Source organism: Aquila chrysaetos, chromosome 10 (genome assembly GCF_900496995.4).
Source record: "Aquila chrysaetos chrysaetos chromosome 10, bAquChr1.4, whole genome shotgun sequence".
In the NCBI taxonomy this organism is placed as follows: domain Eukaryota; kingdom Metazoa; phylum Chordata; class Aves; order Accipitriformes; family Accipitridae; genus Aquila; species Aquila chrysaetos.
In genome coordinates, this window is record NC_044013.1 from 27,905,770 (window position 1) to 27,919,374 (window position 13,605).

Sequence of the window (13,605 nt, forward strand, 5' to 3'; positions counted from 1 at the left end):
TTTTCAAATTGAAGTGCCTTTGGTATTTTAAAGAAATCCAGAGGTTCCCACCAAAAAATGACTGTGCTATAAACAGATTTAGGCACACAGGGGAACACTGACCCATAAGTCTCACAGATGAAGTGTGAGACTCACAATAATGCAGTGATTCTGCTTGAGCATTTGCATATAATGAAATTAGAAAAGGTATTGCCTTTTCCCTTTCCCGTTCCCTCCCCCCCCGCTTCATTCCACTTGCAGAAGATCCGAGAGGTCAGGACAGGTTAAAATGAGGGAGCTTGGCATTTTGGTAAGTCAGCACAGGTGCTCTGTGTTGAGGATGAAGATGTGACGAAGGTAAGTGGTTGGATTACTTGTTTTCCCCAGTATTTTTGAAAAGCAAGCTTGGAATTTTGGCTTTGGCAGGCTTGCTGACAGGTAACTGGGTGGCGTGAGCTTAGCAGCAGCAGGGAAGGTGATTTTGGGACAGCAGCTGGAGATGAAGTGAACAATAACGCTCTAGCCCACCACTACAAGACAGGTTTTACTTTTTAAATTCAAAAGTCCTTTATTTGCCAAAAAAGAAGAAAATACAAAGTAAAAATACAAAGATAAAACCATGCCAGCGCAAAATGTCTCCAAACTACTTTGTAAAAGTATGAGAACCTTTATTGTTAAATACTCAGTTTCTAAAACCATCACACAGTGATACAGAGAAAAGATTAGAACAAAAGGGTAAGCACTGTTTGCATGTTTTTCTTACAGTAGCTCATGCTCTTTATTGAGGTTCATTTTTGATTGCATAGATATAAGATACTGTGATTTAGAAACGCTGTACTCCAAAAATACATACGATTAACATGACACTTCAGTGACCTCTTTTTTTGGCCTTTCAGGCCTATTTTGTTTTAGTATCTAACCACAGTACCTTGGTTAGAGTATTTCGAGTCAGCTTTCTTAAATCCTTAGTTCAGGAGAGCAGGAAGGCTTTCCGCAATGTTTTCTGTAAACCTGAGACTGACTGGAATTTCTTTTTTGCTGTCCATGTCTGTTTTGCAACACTGCCGCTTGGTGGCAGACCGGCAGAAGGGGAGCTAGGTCAGTGCCTGGGGTTTGCTGATGAAAACTGTAATGTAGCAATTACTACTGAGATTTTAGAAGAACTAAAAAAAAAAAAAAAAAAATTCAAGCTAGTACCATTCCAGCAGTAATTGCATGTGGTTGTATCGTACCAGATCTCCAATCTTAGTACTGCAGAGAGAGAATATTTGGGAATATAAAAATAAAAAGCAAGGGGTTTGTAAGGACACGGGACTTAATTTTGCTAGCCAAAAGCAGACTAGAGAGAACAAACACAAATGTATTTTTTCTTTTATCATGCAAAACTGAATTTTACTCACTTTCCTGACTACTTGTAAGGAAAAAGGAATCCAGCTCATAACAGACTTCAGTCTGAGCTGGATTTACAAGGAAAAATGCATGATCTCTCTTCAAAGGTATGCAACATCTAAAGTGGCATTGACAGTTGGAGACAGGAGGCAAAATCAGAGCAGAGTGGACTCCTACAAGTTTTCTGTGTGGTGATTCTTGGCTTGCGTCATTCTAGAGAGCTTGCTGATCTCTAAAGCTGGTGTGTGTTGCAGCTCAGCAGGTTCTGGTGTCTGTATTCACAAACATCCTTGTCTTCTTACATTTTGACTATCCCAGAAGGAAAAGCTAAGAAGTAGGAGAGGAGTTCCCAAATTTACCTTGCTTATATACTGCACATTTAGAAACCTTCCATCCAGAGCAGCTGTGGACAGGGCTAAGTCACAAATGGGGTGTAGAATACCTCCTTTACTAATTCCTCTGTGACTGCTGAATTATGGTTATTTTCAAATGTATTAGCAAGAGAGAATGGGTTTCTACTCCTGGAGTAAATAATATAAATTACTGCAAGTTTTGCACCGGCACCATGCTAGCAGTAGCTTCTGTAGCTTGTCCTTATATTCACATATAAGGCAAAACATTTGCTGTGAGTTGGTTTTGGATTTTTCTTTGATTAGCTTGTTGTGTTGACCTACCAGAAAGCAAGAACTGGCTTTGGAATCACTCTGCTTTGTCACAGCAGCAGCAAACCTCTTGTTCATAGAAGACAGGGCCTTGGTTTGGGGGCCAAAGGGCTCAGCAGAGCAGCTACGAGCTTCTGTCTCAATTAATTGAAGCCAAACCTTGAAAAGGTTAACTGGTAATTTTTACCAGGCTCAGGATACTGACTATTTCAAAAAAAGGCACCGGTTCAGGCAGACTGGTGCAGTGTGAGATGGAAGTCTGAATTCATTTGATGGGTTGAGTTGAAGCCCCTCTGCAAAAGGCGTATGAGGAGAAAAATGAAAAATCCTGAAATGGTGGGTGAATAGAGAGAGCAGTAACAGCGGAAGTAGGCTCAAGGTATGACCTAGCAAGAACAGAAATGCCAAACCAGAAGAGCGATGCACCAAGGGTTGCTGGATTACCAGCTCTCCATAGCCCATCATGGGCTGTGTCTGCATCCCAACGCACATCTGGTGCTTGAGAACAGGGTGTCACTTGCTCAACTAGCAAGTCCTCAAGTCCTTCATCTAACTCCCTGTATGAAAAAAATTGTGCATTCCTGGGAATCTACATCCTTCCTGGAAAAGGATGTTGCTCTGAACTCCCGTAGGGAGGAGGAGAAAATGTAATATGTAGAGAGGTTGTAGAATCACCATCTATGGAGATTTTTCAAAACTCAGCTAGATGAGGTCCTGAGAAACTTGCTCTAACTTTGAAGCTGGCCTGTCTTTGAGCAAGGAGGTGGACTAGAGATCTACGGAGGCCCCTTCCAACCTGAATTATTCTACTATTCTGTACAGCACTGCAAGAGCTTCTTTTCTTTGAGGTGCAAGGGCTATCCCAGGTTAAAACCTTACAGAGACAATCCCTAAGTTATTCTGATATGAGGCTTTATATAACTGGCAAACTGGACATTCCAGTACTGCTGCTTATGGAGTTTAAAAGCTATCAATGCTGAAATAACATGAAGGTTCAATTTCAGCCTAAAATGGGGTCAGGTTCTTCTTGTTCCTTTGAGGAACCTTTGCCTTTGGAGAGATGTAAAACTTTATCAAAAACTCAGAGTAAAAGGCCACTCTGGACCCAGACAGTGAAGAAGAGCTGTGAACTGCTTTGCCTAGGTTCTTTCCGGTAAAAAGGGGACAGAGCTGGCTACAATTAGTGGTTGTGCAACTTCCATCCTATGTTCATTTCTGCAGTAATTTCCTAGTTTCTTCTGCATTTGGGCCTTTGTGGAATCTTCCCCAGTAGAGCTTTTTCCCTCAAGGTTATAGTGATGATGAAGATGCGATTCAAATACCCCGATGTTGGACAGGGCCACTCTTGTGTGCTTGCTGCATTCGAAGAGGCTTATCCTGGTTTGGTTAGAGTGCTCCCTGCTTACATCTTTTATTATGGAAAGGAAATTACCTTGCAGCGCCTTTGCTAATAACCTAGGCATCCAGAAAATTCCCAAATACCAAATCCAGGATCCTGGGGTGTGTATATGTATCTGGATAAAATAGCAGCTTTGTTCAAGAAAAAGAAAACAGATCTCCAAGCCCAGTGCAACTGAAAAATTCCTCTCTTTCAGATTTTGATCCTGAGGAGACAGTTACTAACCTCAACAAGGCCGCAGTATATCCCACCTGGGCATCGGGAGGCAGGCGTTATGCTTCAAAGGCTCCTGGAAAAGTTGAAGCTGCATTGTAGTGATCAGCCAATTACTCAATTTGGTTATTAACACTTAGAGGTATCATCTATGGATTAATGTTCCATTGTGCTAGTTATCTGTATGTACAAAATGCACCAGGCTAATAGTGTGTGTGTGTATACACAAGTTATCTATTAACTGGATGGGTTCTGCCTTTAGTGCAGGTGCCTGCTTGGAGATCTGATCCTGGCACTGGCAGTTGTCTCTCAGGTATTTGGGCAGGGATTCACACAGGGATGTCCTGGGGAGGCATGTTTTGATATTCTTAGAGTGAGGTAAGAGGAAATATAGTGTATACATACCAACCAGACATTAAATATTTGGGTGCAATTATGATAGTTGAAATAAAATATGACAGCTGAAACCTGTCCCAAGCTGGAGAAAGTAAGTACCAGATCTATTTGTGTATCCAAGATGGCTAAAATTGAGGACTGGTAAGAATATGTTATAATTGCCTCTGTGCTGAATCACGACAGCTACTAGTTGGCAAGGAGGAGCAACAGCTCCAGCAGCAGAGCGCGTGCTATTACTAGAGACACCAGTTGTGATTCTATGGGGAAGGTCAGTTTAATTTTGCACTTAAAGCAAGAATTCATTAGTTACAGTGTTTCCTCTCTGAGACAGGGGCCTACTTCATGGGTGAAAATAAATTTTTGGCAATATTACAGCCCAATTCCTTTACCAGTTAAAGGATCCCTCTGGTAACAGAAATTTAGCACACTAGGTTAAGGGTTGGGTTTTTTCTTCATTATCTCAGCTTAGTCTCTTGGAGAAGGCTACAGGTTAGCAATACAAGAGAGAAGAACAACACAGGCAACGGACAGAACTGGTGCACACAAGACACAGCAGTTTCAACACACCAGCTGAACAGCATATGTCTTTTTTTGTTAATATGCTAGAAACTACTTCTACAGAGACAAAACGCTAGCTGAGGAAGAGCCTCTTATGCACAGAAGAATGTGTAGAAATGTTAACTATATCTCAAAGTCTTAGAGAAACATTACATCATGTAGTGCTTTAACTATCCATATATTCATACAAGTAAAATATGTCCTCTATCAACTCTAAGAGCTTGTGGTTTAAAGCACAAAAGAGGACTTCACTCTCCCCAAGTGCAGGCATGGTGCCTTGGTTTCCAGGACACTAAGAAAAAAAAGAGAACTTCATTGTGACTTGTGTTTGAAAAGATTTCTAGACATACATTTAAATTAAGTTAATTTGGCAGCTCTTTTGTCACTCCTAGTATAAAGTCGAGGGGACAGAATGGCACAGGACTGAACTGACTGAGAAACGACCACTGTAGATGTTGCATGCAGTTGGTACAGTTAATCATTAGATGCTGGCATTTATTGCACGTCTGGGGACATAACAGAATTTATATATAAATGAAACAAAGTGCAATCACCGTTTTTAATGAGCGTGCACAATAACACATTGTAAAAAGCCTTTTTATAGAAATTACCTTATTGCAATTACACAGGAAGAGAAAAGGGTTCTGAAGTTACAGTGTACAAAATAAAGCACATTGCTCCAATGACGGATTGAAGAAAAATCCCTAAGTGTCTTGGGACTGAATGCTATCCAGTTTGAAAGATATTGATTAAGTGTCTTCCATTTCTCTATGCTGAAAGATCTGAGATAACTATTTTGTCTGACTTGTCTCCAGTTTCAGGGGGAGATAAGACTTCATCTGTGTCATAGTCTTCTTCAAATGATCTGCAAAGATAAAAGGTATGTCTTTAAAAGCTGTATTTTGCTGAAAGCGTTTTCAGGTAAGTTATTTCAGTAGCTACTAAAACAGTTGGCTAATATACAGTAGCATGCAAGACATAAATAGCCTCCTCGAGGTTAACAAGGCATTGAAAATAGTGCAGTAGTAATCAGTATTCTGACAGCTGACATGATTTTGTGCTCCCATCCATCCTCGTTTGTAAGTTCCGGAACAGATTTTCACTGGTGTTCAGCATTATAAAATTTGAATCCAGTTTCAGTAACAATTGTCAGTAGCTCACAGTAGCCTTAATAGTTCAGTGTAGAAATAAAGTCATCCAGCCACGCATCCAGGCCCTAGAGGAGATTTGGCTTGCTCAGACTTGCTCAGAAACACCTGGTTTCCAAAGCATCTTCTGGCTTAGGATATGTTTTGACATCCACAGAAGAACAATTGTGGCCACGCTGTTATGTTCCTCTCTCACTTGTTTTGAAGTTTAACAGCCAGATCTTAGCATTTGTGGCCTGAGGAGGTTTGGCTGTGAATTCTCAACTCCAGCCAGTTGCACTATTCAGGCTGGTTGGGTTCTGTGCTCTCATTTCCTGAGAAATGATGTTTTCCCTCCAGTCTCAGCACACTACAGGTTAGTTTCTCAGGGCTCCCACAACATTAAAATTCTTCGTTTTGTTCTGAAAGCAATGCTGCTTATGAAGGAAATGTTGCAGCAGATGTTCCAATGGCAAGCACAGGAATAGCTGCAAAAAGGTTAACTCCTTTGACACCCCTGCACGGATGGTACCAAGAAAGAATTGTGTACCACTTCTTGTGCTGTTCTCCCCTTCACTAACCCATACGCAGGCACAGCAAATCCTTGGGAGCCTGTCAGTATGTATGTCCTGCTGCGGTGAGGATTCTATGCCATAGTCTGGTGATCCCTATGTGAAGAAGAGACAAATAGCATAGAGATTTTCCTGGACAACATTTTCATCATCTCTTCCATAAAGAAAAGCACCTGCTTAGTAATTCTGCCACCTTCTGGATCCTTGCATAAGTGGGAGAAGGGAAACAAATGTCTGGATCCTACACCAATAACTGTTCTGATCATGCATGCAAGGATACCAAAAAGTACGCAATATGCACACTTTTTGCTTAAGCAGTACCTGTCCGGAGTCTGCATGGCCCTGCCTCCCCTGCCTTCCCCACCTGGGAATGGACTGTGCATGTTTGTATATGCCTCAGTTTCTCTAATGTCTCCTTGGTTCAAGATGATGCAGCTGAGGAAAACTTTTTATTTCCATTTGAATGCTGTTCTTAGGAATGGTCCTTTTGTGTCCCCTCTTCCTTCAGTTTTACCAACCTCTGTTAGTTTTCTTCCTTTTTTTCCTATACATAGAATGTGACCTCTTTCCTGTATTATTTATCTTGCACATTCACCAGCACTTGGAGCTCCATTATAATTTTTTTTCTGGTGCCTTTTGCTTCTGGACTAAACCTTCTCATGTCTGCTTCAAAAGGGGTTTCCCATTGTCCTTTCCACAAGAGTTACTTTTCCACTGCACTCTTTTGCTCCTTAAATGCTTTCCACCTTTATGGCGAGGAAGCATCCAAGGAACAGCTTTTCCACGAGATGAGCACTAAAGATAATCACCTTCTCTCCTTCCAGGCCAGTTTCAAGACTTGACAGTCCCATAAATACACGTACGGGCTCATGTAGATTAAACACCCATTCCTCAAGACTCAAGCATGGCAATTCTAGCTTGTTCAGAGAAGGCAAATTACTCCAGGAAATTCTTTGTCCTTCCTTCTGGCAAACACATTTTGTCACATTTTGTTCAGCGATGTACGTCTTCCCCCTTTCCCTTCCTTATGCTGCTGGGTTCATGAAAGTGAGCAACTGAGCCGTCAGCTGACTTGAGGGAGACAAGAAAAATGGTCTAAGCTGCCTAAACCATCACCTAATCCTGTGTCTTTGTCCCACCTATCCACCTCTGAGAAGGATTGCTCTGCATTGTGCCCTCGCTTCTTCTTGCTCAGGTTGAAGGGGATTCCTTCCTATCAGCAGCTGATAAAAGATGGCCTCTTCCTCCTTATTTCTCTTCCTATGGAGAAAGATCTCTTTGCATGAAGGCAACTGTGGCTTCCATGTACATCAGCTGGCTGAAACTGGTTTCTGCAACAGTGAACAAAGTGGTGCCCACTTCTGCCAGGCAGGCCATAGCCTGGACTGCAAGAAAGGATTTCTGCAAAACCAATGCTTATATCTGCATTAAGAGCTTGTGTTGGTCAGATTAAATTATTGGTTCTGCTTTCAAACAACAATGTGTGTATACATTCACCAGGGAACAGACTCTCTTCACTGAATCTCATACACAGATGTATAAAGCAGAGCATGGCTGAGAAGTGTTCAGATCAGCTTAAGCTTCCAGTGAGACATGATGCTTCATTGTTGTCTTGAGCAAGACAACATCTTTCTCTTGTTTTTGGTGACTGTAGTTTTCAGTAGAGTGACAGCATCCTTGAAGTCACTCTGAGTATGTGCTATGTGTTGATGAGATTCCTCCTCCAGGAGCAGTACTCTCTCATGGGCAAGCCTGCAGACAGCCAGACAGGCACTCACTGGTTTTAGAAACCTTCCATCCAGAGAAGCTATGGATAGGGCTAAGTCACAAATGTGGTACACAGCTACTAATTCACCTGTGATTGCTGAATGATGGTTATTTTCAAATGTATTAATAAGACAAATACCAGATTTCAGATTCTGCCAGCTAACTTAGCCAAAAATCTTCAGGTATCTCATAGAGGTCATAAATTGTCTTGGTTTTGTCGCTGCTCCCTGTTTCTGTCATCCTCAAAGGACAGCACAAATAATGTATGTGCAAAAACTCAATGCCCGTTTCTGGCAAATTTGTCTGGGCATCCAACTCTTTGTTTTTCTTTTTCCCTTCCTTTTTTCCTGCGTGGTCTGTTGCTATGCTCCACAAATGAGATCTAATCCTGCTGCCATGACTACAGAGCTTTCAAGGGGCTCTTAAAAGCAAGCAGCAAGGTTGCTGACATGCTCTTTACAGGAGGACTCAGAGCTGTTTCAGACTTCAAAAATCTGACATCACCTGCCACTTTTCCTGTGGTTTTGGTGAGTTTGGGGATTCATGGTCCTGCAAAGCTTTTATGGCAGACTCCTATTTCTTTTCTGGGCCGAGGACACAGGTGTTGCAAAGCAGCTGCAGGGAAACAGCAATTTTATCTTCCATCCTGTGTCACCTCATCTTCCATTGTGAAGGCCACAAAAAGGCAAGGCAGCTCAAACGAGATGAGGGAACAACCCATAGCTGTTTGGATGCACATCACAGGGAGAGATGGAAACATAGCTCTCAATAGCTTTACAAATCTCTGTGGCTAATTAGTAGGTACTACTGTTATCCCAAGCAATTTCCAGTGTGGGAAGTTTTGAAAATTATGCAATCTTCTCAGTACTCTTACTTTATGGCTCTACAAATACTGTTCAAGAACGGATGAAATCCTGAATCATGCAAGATTAACATGGGGTAAGCATTCTTTGGATGTTTGTTATATTAACCTGGAGACTTCCAGAGAAATAATCTCAAGCAGATACTAACACAGACACAAATCTAAAAGATAATTATACTGAGTCTCCATTAGGAGCCTCCGCAGGAAGCCCTTGCACACAGAGAGCTTCTGGACCAACTGCTCTGCCTAAATTCATTGACTCTAAGGATAGCTAGAACGTCTGTCCATAATTTTATAGAAGGCTACAAAAATGAGTGTAGGTATTGCAGAAACCAACAGTGTTTTAAAGAAAGAGTCTCAACAAACTTAGTACATGAATGAAAATGTTGAAATGCAGCTTATGAAGGGGACAGACAAACAGACAAAGTTTGGCAGAAAGTAAAATTGTTTGACTAAAGAAAGCCTCCACTAGGTATAATAAATGTAATGGAGCTACAGCTTCTAAGCTATGATAGTGTGATGTGGTCAATATATGGCCAAGACTAGCAGAAGTCATTTGATCTATTTCTTTGCATGGTTGCCAAAAGAAAAAGGCTTTGTCCTTTTTCCCCAGCTATCTTCATTACTGCAGCATGTGTAGCTAACTCAAATGGCTGCCCACAAAGAAGCCCATTGTGACAAATACACCAATACTGCCTTTTGGAGCAACTGCTTCAGGCTTCACGTGCTCCAGTGTTGAGTCCAAATGATAAGTCCACTAATCCACTACCTCTGTTAAAAGTGGCATCCACATGCTCCTACTAAACCTCAGCTGGAGCCAAACAGCGTGCCCCCAAGGCAGTGCAATGCCTATGCTTACCCTTCTTGTAACTGTTCGTTCCCAGACTCCTCAGCCACAAGAATCTCGTACTCTTCAGCAGCATATCTATCCCAGTCAGAGGGTTCAGGGCCATCATTTTCAATGTCCTAAAAGAGATCAGACAGTCAAGCACGCTATGGCCATACCTCTCTACAGCTGTTTACAATAGGTCTAAACATGTGAAACAGCAATTCTAGGAATAGTAAACAACTGTATAGAAACAGCTAGTCAAAAATTGCCTTAAAGATTCACAATTATCTTAAACTATTTTAACATCTGCACAGAAATTACTATGAAAAAATACATCCCTTAGTCTACAAAGCTCAGTGTGTGACCTGAGCTGCCAAGAAACTGAGCCTGCTTCATTTCAGAAATGCTGAACATTAATAACCACACATTTTCTTTGCTCTAGCTCAGCGAGCCCTGCATCTGTGTGCTTTGTAATTGGTTAAAGAACTTAGTGATTTAAAATCTTTAATTAAATGTTAATTGTAACTGATCTTTTGAGGAACTATTCACAGTTTGCTATGTTTGGGCAAGTTTGAGAGAAGGTTACAGAAAAACATCCTTACAAACATTTGGCCCTCTGCCATTTACTATAAAATGGGGAAAATAAGTTATCCCCCCTGCCCCACTTGAGTGCTCTTACGATGATCCAATTTAAACAAACAAACAAACAAACAAACAGGGTGGTTCTGGCTTGGCATATATTTAAGCCTTGAATCATGGAACCACAAAGTTCCTCTTGTAGGTTACGTGGGAACAGCTGGGAGGGAACCAGGGTTGGTTTTGGCATCCTCTCCACTTTACTGTACTTTGACCAGACAAGAGGCTTCTGGGAGATAGTCTTTAAGCTCTAGTCACATCTGGTTTCACTGGATATGCAAGGGGAGCCAGAAGTGAAGGACTTTACACCAACAGCTGACAAAACTCAAGTCTCTGAACATCCCACAGTTAGTGGTAAGCAACAGCTGCAAAATACAAAATCCACAATCTCCTCCTGTGTTTTCTCTGCTTGGGAAGAGAGGAGGATGATTGACAGCACAGCCAGGCTGATAACCAGGCACAATCTGCAACATCCAAACCTTCCATCTAGTCTGCCCCATGTGTGGCCTGATCACGGAGCTGGCGCCTCATCTGCCTCGGCCTCTATGTTGCAAAGAAGGTCTGTCTCTGGTTCTGTTTAGGCTATGGGAAATTGCTAGTGCTGTTTTAAGGATCAGACTCCAACCCAGACGTTTAATGAGTCTCCACATGTAGCCTACTTATTTATGACTGCAGCTGTGTAGGGGACAGGAAGAGACAAATGGGATCTCAAGTTCTGAATCTCACAGCTCCTTTCTAAACTGAGCAAACCAGGTTCCCTTCTAGTGCAGCTGAGACCCCTCTTTCAGCCTGCTGAATCAGTGCAACTCAGCAGGCTCCGGTCATTCTCTCTCGAATCACACACTGCACTGCCAGTGCTCATGTAGTAGGATCAGTGATGGCAACCAAATCATAGCAGCACAACCTGTGTTGGAAGAGACCCAGGAGGTCTCTAGTGCCAGCCTCTGCTCAAATCAGGGTTTGCTATGAGGTCAGATCGGGGGCTCAAGGCTTTCTCCAGTCACATCTTGAAAACCTCCAATAACAGAAGCTGCACAACCTCTCTGGGCAACCTGTTCCAGTGTCTGACTGGCCTACTTGTGAAAAACATTTTCTTATATTCAGTTGGATTTTCCCTACATCCAGTAGCATTCCAAAGATGAGTTTGAGAAAGCCTGTGTTTAGAAATAGAGGTGATTTATACCTTTTGCACTGCAAAGGGATCCCTCTGTTCATTGTCCAGATATTTCTCTAAATTGAAGAAGGTGTTGTAGAACACATGAGCCATTCTGCACCTCTTCAGGTCTCGTAGGGTTACTCTTCCTACAGAAAAAAACCCCCCACATTATTGTGCTACTGAGTTCTTACTTAATGAGAGACTGGACCTGTTCCTTGTCAGTCTCAGCAAAGTTTTAATTATAACACCAGTATGCTAAAATATTTCAAAATTTCTTCCCAAGTCAGTCAAGGATTTTAACATTGTTCAATAAATGGGTATGTTTATTAGGCTTAGATCTCACATACATATAGAGGTCTTTCACATTCCTGTGAAATATTAAAGAATGTGAATGGGGATGGTCCGGTTTCATAATCTAGACTGTCAGCGCATCCCACAGCTGGAATATACAAGAATTCTTGCTCCAGTTCCAGCAAGTTAATTCACAAGGTCTCTTGTTCCAGTTTTCAAACCTCCCAATGCATAAAATTATGGCACAATAGCCACTGTTCAGACCTTGTCCTTGAGCAGTAATTTCAACCCTGTGATTCTAACACATGGCTCTACCTATAGACAGGTTTCACAGTGACATTACTTTCTCAATCCACTATAGATCAAAGAGGATGGAAACTCCCATTAAGCAGGACTTACCTTCTGTCTCTGGCTTAACGAGATCAAGCATCTGACACAGCAAGTCATGAAATGGCAGTGGTTCTATGCCCATCACTTCCATCCGCTCACATTGCTCCTCATAAAAGTACTCCAGTTCATACATGGAGAGCACTCCATCCCCATCCAGGTCCATGCACCGAAACCAGTACTCAATGCTAGGAAAACGAGACAGGACTAGTGAAAGCACAGCACTGCACTAGGAAATCCATACAGCAGAGATTGCAGCAATGCACATTCCCCTTCCCTCACCCTCTAATGCTCTTCTGCCCAAAGGCTGACATAAAACCAGGGATGAACACAGGCCAACACTCAAGAGGCATCTCCTGTTAGTCACCTAGGTAGCTTCTGAGCACAGCCGTGCTCATGACCTGTTTCACCTGGTAGCTGTAGCAAGTGTCCACTGTGCCGCAGCTCAACTGGCTCACGTAGGTTAGGGTGTCCCTGTCTGATTCAGCAGCAAAAGTTGGCCAAATACAACCAACTGTGAACCCACGACACTGGCTGTCCCTGAGTGACCCTGGTGAGTGATGAGGCAGGCAGGGTATGCACTTATTTCCTCTACTGCTTTATAAAGAAAGCAATGCTTTCAGGCAGTTGCACTCTACATCCTCCCTTCAACTCTGGATAGTCCAACCCTGCATTTATGAATTCTTCTGATTTTTACTCATAAGATTACTTGTCCTAATAATCACATGCAGATCTAGTTCGGCCCTGCACAATAGTCTCCCACCGGCTGTACAAACGAGGCACACAGGCATTTACAAGGTGACACAGTGAAGTTTCCCTACAAATCCTTCTTACACACTTACTACGTGCATGAAGGGAACATGCCTATCTGCTGTAAATATCTCATGGGTGTATCCCTAGAGCCAGTGCTTCATGGTATGGGGTAACCAAAGGGATTGCTGTCTACCAAGACATTTAACATTACAAGAAAACTCTGCTTCTACACAATTTCTCCTCAAGAAAGGCAAATGATTTGACCAAATGTTGACAGTAAGTTGCTTTCTTCCTGATAATCACAGGAACCCAAGCTGCCGTCTCTTGTAGAAAGCGGTAGGTCACAGAAGTTGCTATAATCTTATCTGCTCATCTCAATACTTCTACTAAGACAAAGAAATCAGTCAGACCTTGTAGCACTCCTTTTGTCTTCCTCTGAAATCAGGAGCCACACAAAATCAGCATAGCTCATGCGGCCTTCCTTTTGAACTTCATTGCCTCTGGAAGACACGTGAGAGAAAAAACCCCAAACAACAAATCACAAGGCTCCTGAATACTCGGAATGTTATCAGATTTTTCAAAAACCCCAAATCACTGGTGAGAGAAAATGGGGCATTGTCACCCATTTA

The 13,605-nt window shown here is 42.2% G+C and overlaps 1 protein-coding gene across 15 annotated transcripts in view; it reads right to left on the bottom strand.

Annotated features, from left to right (window-relative positions):
• Positions 1–623: 623 nt before the first annotated feature.
• PPP2R3A (protein phosphatase 2 regulatory subunit B''alpha) overlaps positions 624–13,605 on the bottom strand; it is a 65,937-nt gene continuing 52,955 nt past the window's right edge. For all 15 annotated transcript variants that reach the window (XM_030027271.2, XM_030027267.2, XM_041126424.1 and 12 more), the window contains 5 exons: positions 13,387–13,476; positions 12,236–12,411; positions 11,573–11,691; positions 9,784–9,890; positions 624–5,461 (listed from right to left, as the gene is read on the bottom strand). In XM_030027271.2, the coding sequence (XP_029883131.1) occupies positions 5,365–5,461; positions 9,784–9,890; positions 11,573–11,691; positions 12,236–12,411; positions 13,387–13,476 (589 nt within the window). In that variant the 3' untranslated portion in view covers positions 624–5,364. The remainder of the gene's footprint in view (positions 5,462–9,783; positions 9,891–11,572; positions 11,692–12,235; positions 12,412–13,386; positions 13,477–13,605) is intronic.